At 43.4% G+C, this 12,122-nt stretch overlaps 1 protein-coding gene across 1 annotated transcript; it reads left to right on the top strand.

Annotated features, from left to right (window-relative positions):
* Positions 1-4,820: 4,820 nt before the first annotated feature.
* LOC309546756 (odorant receptor 131-2-like) lies at positions 4,821-5,723 on the top strand (the record flags this gene model as incomplete). The annotated part of the gene is made up of 1 exon (XM_082246447.1): positions 4,821-5,723. One exon carries the CDS (start codon positions 4,821-4,823, stop codon positions 5,721-5,723), a length of 903 nt encoding a protein of 300 aa, XP_082102573.1.
* Positions 5,724-12,122: the final 6,399 nt, after the last annotated feature.

Below are 12,122 nucleotides of genomic sequence, written 5' to 3' on the forward strand. Positions count from 1 at the left end.
AAAAGAGTTTTTGGAATTCCATGCAACTTAAACACATGTTTCATCAGTAGTTCCGCTGTTTGTTTAGATGAAGGTAGTCTACGGATAGCAATGAAATGTGCCATCTTTGTCAAGTGGTCCACTGACACTAGGATGGTATTAAATCCTTTAGAGGGTGGTAGTTCTACTATGAAATCTAAGGACACAACTTCCCATGGAACCTGGGGTATTGGTAGACTACAAAGTAGTCCAGATGGTTTTGTAGTGTCAATTTTGGACCTTGCACAGATGTCACATGAAGAAACAAATTTTTGTACAGACGTCTTCATATCAGGCCACCAAAACTGCCTGGTGAGCAAATTAAAGGTTTTCGTTATACCCATATGTCCTGCCATGGGCACATCATGCGATAACTCCAAGATCTTGGTGCGCATAGTAGGGGGGTATGTAGAGTTTGTCATTGTAATAGAGGAAGCCTTCTGCATCAGTACTTAGTTGTGGTGGAGGTGAATCCATTCTTATACTGTGCAAAATCTCTTCCTTCAAGGAACGGACAACACCAATAATGCGTTCATAGGGTATTATGGGAATGGAAGGGATTTCGGCGCAGTTATCTTCGGTTAATCGTGATAGCGCATCCGCTTTTTTTATTTTTGTCTGCAGGCGTGTAGGTCACTAGGAAATTAAATCTTAAAAAGAATAATGACCATCGTACCTGCCGGTGAGAGAGAGTCTTGTTAGTCTGGAGGTATTGAAGGTTTTTATGATCTGTATATATGAGTATTGGTAACTGGGTACCTTCGAGCAGATGTCGCCAATTCTCCAGTGCCAGTTTTATGGCAAGCAACTCCTTTTCACCCACTGGGTAATTCACCTCTGGGCTGCTTAGTGATTTTGAAAAGAAAGCAACTGGGTGGAGTGATGAAGTGTTTGTTGGTCGTTGGGAGAGAACTGCTCCTACTGCCATATTTGACGCATCTACCTCTAGAATATATTGGAGGGATGGGTCTGGATGGCGTAGTATGGGAGCAGAAGTAAAGCTTGATTTTAACAAGCAGAAAGCTTGATTTGCTTCTTCTGACCATTTGAATGGTTTTTTTATACTTGTCAGTTGTGTGAGAGGTCTCACAATAGCGGAAAAGTTCTTGATGAACTTCCTATAGAAGTTCGAGAATCCAAGGAATCGCTGTAGGGCCTTACGAGTTGTTGGTATAGGCCAGTCTACAATACAGGATATCTTACTCATATCCATCTTAATTCCAGTTTTGGATATGAAGTATCCTAGAAATAATATTTCTTCTTTATGAAATAGACATTTTTTTAATTTCACATATAGTCTGTGTGAGAGCAGTCTGGACAACACAAGTCTTATATGTTTTATGTGTTCAGGCATAGATCGAGAATAAATAAGTATATCGTCTAGGTATACTACAACACAGACATCAAGTAAGTCTCTAAAGATGTCGTTTATGAATCTTTGGAAAGCTGCGGGAGCATTACATAGCCCGAATGGCATTACAAGGTATTTGAATAGTCCGTATCTGGTTCTGAATGCTGTTTTCCACTCATCCCCGTCACGGATTCGGATTAGGTTGTATGCGCCTTTCAGGTCTAATTTGGTGAAATAAGTAGCCCCACGCACCTGTTCAATAAGTTCAGGGATGAGCGGCAAAGGATAGCGATCCTTTATCGTAATCGTGTTTAATTGCCTATAATCGATAATAGGCCTGAGACTGGAATCCTTATTGCGGACAAAGAAAAGTCCTGCAGCTGTGGAAGAAGTAGAGGGTCTAATGAACCCTTTTGTCAAATTCTCATCCAAGTATTCCTTGAGATGAGAAAGTTCATCCTGTTAAAGGGGATAAACATGACCGAAAGGCAATTTGCTGTTAGGGAGTAGATCGATAGTGCAATCGTAATCCCTATGGGGAGGCAACACTTGAGCATTTTTCTCAAGGAACACTTCAGACAGATCCTGATAGCATAGTGGTGCAATTTCATCTGACACCACAGACAGAATCTTCCCATAAGATGGGAGGTTACACGTATTCTCACAATAGTGAGAAGGGAAAACCAAAGTCCGTTTTTTCCAATCTATGATTGGTTGGTGTGTGTGTAACCAGGGAAGTCCCAAAATAATAGGAAAATGGGGTGAGGATAGTATGTCAAAGGTGATGGTCTCCACATGTGATTCGTTGGTAGTGGCAAGGAGTGCCTGTGTCTGGTTGGTGATTGGACCAGAAGACAGTGGAATACCATTAATGAAACTAACAGAAACAGGCTTAGATTTTGAAATAATAGGTATTTTATTTAAGGTAACAAAGCGTGTATCAATATAGTTTCCACAAGATCCAGTGTCGACCATAGCCTTGGTGGTGATCCTAGTTTGGTCCCACTGTAATATTAAATGAACAAAAAGATAGGGGTTAGAAAAGGAAGTCGTTAATCCTCCCAGCAAGACATGTGAACACTCACCCTCTTTTTTGCGGACAAGGGGACAGGTGCTTATCAAATGATCCGAGGATGCGCAGTACATGCAGAGATTTCTGGATGTTCTTCTAGCTCGTTCAGTAGTCGTTAAAGGTGGGCGTATGGTTCCTACATCCATGGGAGTAGGGTCAACGGCCGAAATCTGAGAAGGACTAGACAATGGCATTCCCATCTTTTCAGCCCTTCTTTCTCGCAGTCGTCTGTCGATGTTGATACTAAGTTGTATCAAGGCCTCCAAGGTGCCAGGTAAATCCGCTCGGGCGAGCTCGTCTTTAACAGCTTCCGATAACCCGAGTCTGAATTGAGTTCGCAAAGATGTGTCATTCCACCCTGAATCAAGGGTCCATCTTTTGAACTCAGATACAAAGTCTTCTACAGGTCTCCTTCCTTGTTTTAAGGCCCTCAACTGAATATCAGCAGTACTGTGCCTATTGGGGTCATCGTATAAACTAGCAAGTTCCGCTAGGAATAAGGAATAGGTGTTGAGAATCTGATCATTATTCTCAAAAAGAGAGTCTGCCCAGGCCTGTGGATCACCCGTCAAGTATGAAATAACGGTACAGACTTTTATTAGATCAGTGGGGTATGTACGAGGTTTTAACAAAAAAAGCAATTGACATGCGTTTTTGAATTCACGAAATGTTTTCCGATCACCCGTAAACACTAGAGGAAGGTTTATTTTAGGTTCAGGAGGCTGAACAGCAGTAAGCCGTGAGAGCTGGGTTACCTGCTGTGTCAGAGTCTGATTCTTTTCTTGTACGTCAGTCAGAGCAAGTATTAACGCTTTTGCTTGTTGTGTTAATTGTGTCACTTGAGTGGGTAATTCTGCTGAATCCATTTTTAAGGTTCGTTCAATCTGTAACGCTCCTGCGTTTTTATTATAGGCTGGATTTGCAGCTGCAAAATCTCCACTCAGTAGTCATGTAGAGATGTGTTGAATACCAGATCCAACTCTCCAGGACTCATCACCGTGGGCCTGTCAGCTTCAACATACAGATATATACCTATCAATGAGATGTTCCTGGAGTGATAGGATGTATATGATAGTATGAAGGTGATGTGCTGAAGGGACAGGTGTGAACAGTGACAAGGATGGTAATCACTTGATAGGTTTTGTATAGGAGAGTTCAAGATGGTATTTAGGAATGCAGATAGGTTAGTATCGAGTATGCTAACAGGTGGTGAGGACAGCAGATGACAAATACAGGATAGACTAACCCAGTGCAAGGATAGATAGTAGTAGACAGGAGAGCTAGCAATCTATGCAGCAGTGCAGATGATAGATGGTAGTAGGCTCAAGAGCTAGCAATCTATGTAACAGTGCAGATGATAGGATAGTATGGATAGGTAGTAACAGTCCTTAATGTGCATAGGTAGATAGTGCAATAAGGTTATGGAGGGTTCACCTGCGGGGTACTTATCACTTGTAATGTTAGTAGTTTAGAGAGGTCCAGTGGATAAGGAATGATCCGGTAGCGAGATACAGGGATCAGTAGCGAGGTTCCGGTCTGCTCCACGTAAAGGGAATAGCTGGAGGTTCCGATCGAGAGACAGGCTTGAAAGCATGTGGATAACAAGGCAGGAAAGCAGGGTGAGATAGCCATAAGTAGAAGCAGTATTCCAAGAGTGATCGGGTAGCGAGATACAAGATCAGTGAGTGAAACAAGTCCAGGTAGCGAGATACATGAGCGAGTAACATCAGGTATGGCTGCTTCAGGCATGGCTTGATCGAACCAACCATGCGGTTGAACGAACAATGTGAGTGAGACCGCCGGCGGTTGAAATAGCCGCTCTGCGGCGCTCAGCAGTGACATCATCGTTCTTAAAGGTATATGCGTACCACCTGAAGAGAAAGGTGGGACGCATTACAGAGAAAGTGGTGATTAAGGGTACCAGAGGTACCGGAATCTTACATTACCTCATCGTTGTGACCTTTTGCAGTCTTCACCTTCTGGCAGCCTACAGATCGATCTACAGATAGACCTCTACAGGGATGTCAACCTAGCATCTCCTCTATTCATTGATGGACTCAATGTGTAGTGACTGCATAAGTGTGGCCAATGGTAAGAAAATTTTGGCTGCCAGGAAGACTGCAAAAGGTGGCAGCGGTAATATTAGGGCAAGTATGTATTTGGGGCAAGTGAACTCATTTTTTTCCAGGGGGGCCTAAACAAAAAAGGATAACTGAACTTTTTTTTATAAATGTTTAGTTATTCTTTAAATGGCTGGAGGGCTACACTTTTTATATTTGAGCTCTGCATTCTTCCACTGTCTTGTCGACGCAGGCAACCACTAATATTTGTTTTATCTTTTTTCATAGCTGAAGAACTTTACTTGGCATTGTCTAAGCCATGTCTAATTCAACAAATATACAGAAAATGCCCCTTTCAGCAAAGCTGCCACTTGTTTTACCATCAGTCATCTTCTTGTGTGTCTTTCTCTACCTAATCATGACCATAATCCGGGTCTACTGGAACACTCCTCACATCCGTGAGACTCCTCGTTACATTCTGTTCTTTCACATGCTCATATATGATACCCTGTTCCTCTTCTTGGGATTTCTGTTGTTGATGGCCACTGAGCTTTCTCTAACCATGCTTATCTCCATCTGCTATGTCTTAGTGATCATTGGAGAACTTACCTACATGATAACTCCATTCATCTTGGCAGCAATGTCCCTGGAGCGCTATATATCAGTGTGTTTTCCATTAAGACATGTAGTATTATGTACAACAAAAAGGTTTAACGCAACAGTGGCAGTGCTATGGATGGTTTCACTGACCCTTAAAGTTGTAGATTTCCCTTTTCTAGCTAAATATGTGAAGAGTGATTTTTTTGGTCAATATGTGATATGTCAAAGAAGAATATTTAATGTGAGCCCACTTCAAGAATTTGTGGTATTTATCAGAACTATGTTCACCTTAGCATTGGTAGGACTTATCATCATTTACACATATATCAGCATTTTAGTGGTGGCATTAAAGATTGGCTCAGGGAAGTCCTCTGGCTGGAAGGCATCTAAAACGGTTCTGCTCCACGCTTTTCAGCTCCTTCTGTACATCACATCTTTTCTTTCGCCACTAGTTAAAGAACAATTGAGCACACTTATAATCGGCACAGAGTTTATAGAATTTCTGCTGTTTATGTGCTTTCCAAGATTTCTTGGACCCTTAATTTATGGGTTAAGAGATCAGGCTCTTCGTAAATGTATACAAAAGACTTTAGGAGTTGGCTTCTTTAAAAAGAAATTGTAATAAAGTATGATTCATAAGGCTGACCATGCAAGAGCTGATCTCTTACTAACGCTAAGAAAAAATCTACAAAAAAAAACAAAAAAAAAAAAACGGTCAATAAGGGCACCAAACCTCCTCCCAAATGCAACTATTCACTTTCATAAACATTTCTTTCCCTCAGCAGATTATGACTACTTCTCCAGATGAATTTAAATGTTTGACCAAACTGGTACCATAACAATCTCTTCCAATTAAAGTGTATCTAGACCCAAGAACAAAAATGTTATATATTGTGGCTTACCGGTCTTTAGATGTGGTGTATGCATTTGTTTTTATTTTTCAGGTTTTGTACCTTTTGTTTTCACCTGGTGATCCTACCAGTAGTATACTTCCATCCTTGGGTGGCCACACTCACTCACTGCAATCTATCTGTGAAGGTGCAGCATTGTCAACCCTGTACTACAGAACACCTTCCCCTTTCCTCCTATGCATAATACAGGGGAAGGTATGCGCTCACCAGATTGTAGGTATCTTTTGCACTTTTTCAACAGATATAAGCAGGGTTTTTTTTTCAGCAAGAACATAGGGGACACCGGCAGTTCTGAATGTATGTAAAGGCAAGAGGCACTTGGATGCGTTGAAGGGTCTATTGATGCTGGCTGAGGGGGAATCTATTGTCCTGGGGGGGGGTCTATTTTTGCTGGAGAGTTCTATTGTTGCTAGTAGGTGATCTACTGTTGCTCGGGGGTTAATGTTGCTGGGAGGTATCTTCTATTTCAGGGAGGGGTCTGCTGTTGTTGGCTGCTGGAGGGTCTATTGATGCTGGCTGTTAGGGGATCTTTTGTTGCTGGCTGCCGTCTATTGTTCCTGGAGGGGTATTTTGTTGTGGAGGGTCCATTGTTGCTGGGGGGGTCTATTGTTGCTAGGGAGGGCTTAGAGTTGCTGGGGGAGAACTATTGTTGTTGGGGGAATCAACTTTTGCTGCCAGGGGCTATTGTTGCTGGCTGCAGGAGATCTATTTTACAACTTTTCGAACTACTTAGCCCCACAAAATGATACTTGGTTCTATATTCTATAAAATGGGCCGTACTGGGAGATGAGCAGGGGGTGGAACCAAGGAATGGTGCTCGGAGGTGGGTAGGGGGTGGAGAGACAAGGGGTGACCCATAAGGGGGGAGTACCTGTACCTATTATTTTATATATAAAAAAAAAAAATAATTTTATCAAAATGCTTTCAGTGGTGTATTACCAGACTAAAAGGGCCAAAATAAAAGGCGTTTGTTATTAGGGTTTACATACACTTTACGTAATCTCCTGGCCTAGATACACTATATTACTAAATGTATTGGGATGCCTGCCTTTGCACACACATGAACTTTAATGGCATCCCAGTCTTAGTCCGTAGGGTTCAATATTGAGTTGGCCCACCCTTCGCAGCTATAACAGCTTCAACTTTTCTGGGAAGGCTGTCCACAAGGTTTAGGAGTGTGTCTATGGGAATGTTTGACCATTCTTCCAGATGCTCATTTGTGAGGTCAGACACTGATGTGGACAAGAAGGCCTGGCTCACTGTCGCCGCTCTAATTCATCCCAAAGGTGTTCTCTCTTGGTGTGGCTAGGACTCTGCTCTTTGCAGGCCAGTCAAGTTCCTCCACCCCAAACTCGCTCATCCATGTCTTTATGGACCTTGCTTTGTGCATTTGTGTGCAGTCATGTTGGAGCAGGAAGGGGCCGTCCCCAAACTGTTCCCACAAAGCTGGGAGCATGAAATTGTCCAAAATATCTTGGTATGCTTACGTCTTAAGTGTTGTCTTCACTGGCACTAAGGGTCCAAGCCCAACCCCTGAAAAACAACCCCACACCATAATCCCCCCTCCACCAAATGATTTGGACCAGTGCACAAAGCAAGGTCTATAAAGACATGGATGAGGGTCCTGACCTCAACCCGATAAAACACCTATGGAATGAATTAGAGCGGAGACTGCGAGCAAGGCCTTCTTGTTCAAAATCAGTGCCTGACCTCACAAATACGCTTCTGGAAAAATGGTCAAACATTCCCATAGACACACTCCTAAACCTTGTGGACAGCTTTCCCAGAAGAGATGAAGCTCTTATAACAGTAAAGGATGTGCCAACTCAATATTGAACCCTACAGACTAAGACTGGGATGCCATTAAAGTTCATGTGCGTCTAAAGACAGGTGTCCCAATACTTTTGGCAATACAGTGTATATTGAGTAAAATGCTTTACCTTGTACGAGTCTTACACTCCAGATCACACTTCACCTAGGTCCCCACAGTTGATCCATAAAAAGTTTCTTAAAGTGGAACTATACTCACCTGCACTCCAGTGATGTGGTATCCATTAACACCCTAACCAGATTTTGATCTGGCCAGGCTGGGATGATGGCACTTCAATGAGCTCTTTGTTTTTTATAATAATGGTGAGGCTCTTCATTGTTTTTTTTCTTGATCTCTAAGCATACGGTCTAATTGTTCATCTTGCTTCAGGTCTTGCAGCAAGTGAGTGCACACATTTTTTTGTTAGGCTTGGAAATTTGGTTGTTTGGTGGACCATCTGTGTTGTCAGCCAAAAACATCCAGGACAGATGCTAGAGTGGAGTAAACCTTCAAACAGAAAAATGACAGAAAGCAGACCTTTTGCCAGGTCAGGCACAGATAGGGATAATAGGCCAATAATCAGGATAAGCACAGACCCACTGAGAACAAACACAGTCCAAACAGTTTACAAGAAAACCTGTGAAAAAAGCAGACAGATTGACCTTTATCCAGGGCATGAGCAAACAGACAAACCTGTTGATCAGGTCCAGGTTTAAAGTCCACTAATGAGGGCAGGTAAAGGCTGGTGTACACAGCAGAGACTTGAACTGCAGAACTAAGAAACAACCAGTAGGTGGGAAAGGTTCAAAGCGGAATATTAAATGTTACTGATGTAATATTGGTGAGGGGACACACTGGGTACCTTTGCTGCCATTGTGCTGTGTGTTGGGTGTCCAGCGTGCCCCTGTGCCTTTAAGGAGGGGTGGGCTACCTCCAGGCTTACCTGATCTCTATCTATCCATTATAATGCACGTGCTTCTACTATGGGGGCTCTCATAAATTTACAGAGTTAGGACTTCAGATAAAACTGGGGTGCCTTGGAGCTTTACGCATGTATTTGCAAATGTGTGCTTACTAATCCCCTGTTTTTAATGCAAACTGTTAGTCAGGATAATTCGGTTGGTTGCAGGCTGGCTGGCGAATTGAGCTAGGAATTTTCTTTGGTTTTGTTTTGCATGCTTTGCCCTTCCATGTGCTCCTTGCTGTGAAGGTCAGTTATAGGTGGGGGCAGTGGGCAGTTGTTTGTTACTCAACACTGAATATTGCACTGCTCCATTGAGAATGTCATTAACCACTTCTGGACCGGAAGGATTTGCCCCCTTAATGACCAGGCCATTTTTTGCGATTCGGCACTGCGTTACTTTGACGGACAATTGCGCCGTCGTGCGACGCTGTACCTAAATAAAATTGATGTCCTTTTTTCCCCAAAAATAAAGCTTTTTTTTGGTGGTATTTGATCACCTCTGCGATTTTTTATTTTTTGTGCTATAAACAAAAATAGCGAAAATTCCGAAAAAAACAAAAAAACAAAAAAAACAAAACAGTTTTCACATTCTGCTAAATAACATTCCCCAAAAAAAATGTTAAAAATCAACAATTTGTCCAATTTGTTTTCTGTTACATGTTTTTGGTAAAAAAAAATCGCAATAAGCGTATTTAGATTGGTTTGCGCAAAATTTATCGCATCTACTAACTACTGGAAAGATTTATGTCATTTTTATTTATTTATTTGTTTTACTAGTAATGGTGGCGATCTGCAATTTTTAGCGGGACTTCGACATTGCGGCAGACAGATCAGACCCCTAACTGACATTTTTGACACTTTTGGGGGGACCAGTGACATTACTACAGTTATCAGTGCTAAAAATATGCACTATTACTGTAATAATGACACTGGCAGGGAAGGGGTTAACCCTGTGGGGGATCAAGGGGTTAAATGTAAGCCTAGGGGCGTGTTTCTAACTGTATGGGGGTTGGGCTTTTAAAATGATCACAGAGACCTGTGATCCTACATAGAAGGATCACAGGCGCTCTGTGATCATTTCAGAGAGAAGAACGGTCACATGTGTTTACAACAGCTAACCGTCCTTCTCTCTCAGTGGGGAACGATTGGGGGTGCCCGGCGGCAATTGGAGAAGCCGGCCCCGTGCATTGTAGTCCCTGCTGCCGAGTTACGTCGGTTTGCACAGGAGGGGCTGCCTGCCGCAGTAAATCTGCGGTGGGTGGTCCTTAAGTGGTTAAAGGATAAGTTCACTTTTGGAGCATGTTACACCTTTCATCCATAATTAGGTTGTAACATGTAACATGCTCCAGCAACTCCTTCCATAACGTTCCGATCCCTCCTCCCTGTGACAGCGGGCAGAGGATCTTCTGTCCCTGCAGCCACTGTCACATTTTAAAATCAGCACGGGGAGCCCCACAGAGCCGTTTAATTCATTCACGGGGATCTGTGAATGAAAAAACTAAAAGTCCCATCTGCCACTGCAGCAGATGGCTTGTAGTTCTCAATAAAGTGACCTAATTGTTGATTGGGACTTCCTCTAGCTTCTAACAGACTGTACAGAGGTTTCAGTAGAAAACCTGGATTAAAGCCAGCCTTACATGAATCGAAATGTGGCAGGTTCAGCAGGAACTGGCTGAATTTCGATCAATGTATGGGCAGAGAGATTGTACAGATATCATCTACTGATTGTCCTCTGTACAACTGCCCTGTCAGATTTTCCCCACTCAATCATCACTACCAGCTATACCCTGCAATGCTGATCAGTGTGTAGCACCTTCCTAGTTAGGTTGCTAAGTAAATTTAGTTTTTTGACTCCTCTGTAGTCATTGGAGCAGTGATTGATTTATTTTGCCTGTTCTGGGTTTTGCAGGCTGCAAGTTTGATTGCTCTCCCCTGCCTTGAGGAAAGTTTAGTAACATAGAAGTGGAGCAAAGCAAATGGGCAACATGAATATTTATGGTGCTGCCAGCAGTCTCTGGGAAGGTGTGCTCAGAAGGTGGCTGAGGACCACATAAATAACCTGAGCTGTAAAACAGCAGTGTCTTCCTGTTCCAGGGATTCCACCTGTTTAGGTGTGTGTGTGTGTGGGGGGGGGGGGGGGGGGGCATCCGCTACCTCCAGTTGTCCTACTGTCTCAAGTGGCTGTTCATCAAGGTCCCAGTTGTGGCAGAGCTGGGGGGGGGGCTACATCTGAGAGGGTACCAGACAACCTGAAGCTTCACCTAAAGCTCTGATCTGTTTTGTTGCAAGATCCTAGTGACTGTGTGGGTGGGTGCAGTGGGGTGCGGTGGCAATAACACACACTCAGTCCAGGTGCAAATAACGAAACTTGGATTGAAGTCAATGAAAAACAGTTCACAAGGAAGCCCAATCGAAGACACTCACGGATGCCAACAGTGTGTAGAGAAGTAGGTTTCAGCCGAACTGACAGTGTCTGTCTGAAAGATCGGAATGTGGCCTAGCTGGTCTGAGCCCAAGTGGGAAGGTTTCCAAGGAGAGTGGCAAATCCCTAAGCTTTCCCTACTCATCTTGGACCTTTCTGCACCACTAATACTGTCCCTGACAGACAGGTGACCTGTCCCTACAATACCCACAAGCTGAATGCAAGTCAAACCCAGGAGCCAGGGTCTTAAATAGACTCTGCCTGACCCAATATGGCCACCAGGGTCACATAGGCCGGCAGCATCCAACCGGATTGCTGCCTCAGTGACCCAGGAAACCATAGAGGAATTCCTCCTGCCTTCCTCTCCCTCTGCAATGCTGCTGCAATAGAGCGCCACCTGCAGTGGAGAAATGAGACTGCATCTGCTTTTTAGTTTTTCTCCTGAGAGGTACATACTGACCAGCCCCGTCTAGTTTTGTGGAAAGACTTTGAGCTAAGTAGTTCTTCTCCTGAGAGGTACATAATTGTCCCTGGATTTCTTGTGGGAGGACTGTCTTTGAAAGCTAGGCCAAGTATTTCCCCTCCTGAGGAGTCCATATCTCTGGCCTCTACTGGTCTATCAGGGAAAGATTGTACAATGATCTAAGCAGAAGAACTGTTCCTGAAGTTTGCAATATAAAGAAGAGTCTCCTCTTGTTTCTGTTATTTGTTCTGAAGTATCCCATATTACCCCATACTACTCTACACCTCATCCAAGGTATTTAACAATAAAACAGCAAAAGGAAATCCCATAGACTGCTCTTTGTATCAGTGTGCCTGGACTGTGCTCTGTGTGTGCTGGCAGCCCCTGCAGTAGTAATGGAGAACTCCGGTCATCCTCATCATCTGTGCTGGAAATGTACAGAGACTGTGAC

This window comes from Pelophylax lessonae (assembly GCF_965119305.1).
Source record: "Pelophylax lessonae genome assembly, chromosome: 2".
NCBI classification, from domain to species: domain Eukaryota; kingdom Metazoa; phylum Chordata; class Amphibia; order Anura; family Ranidae; genus Pelophylax; species Pelophylax lessonae.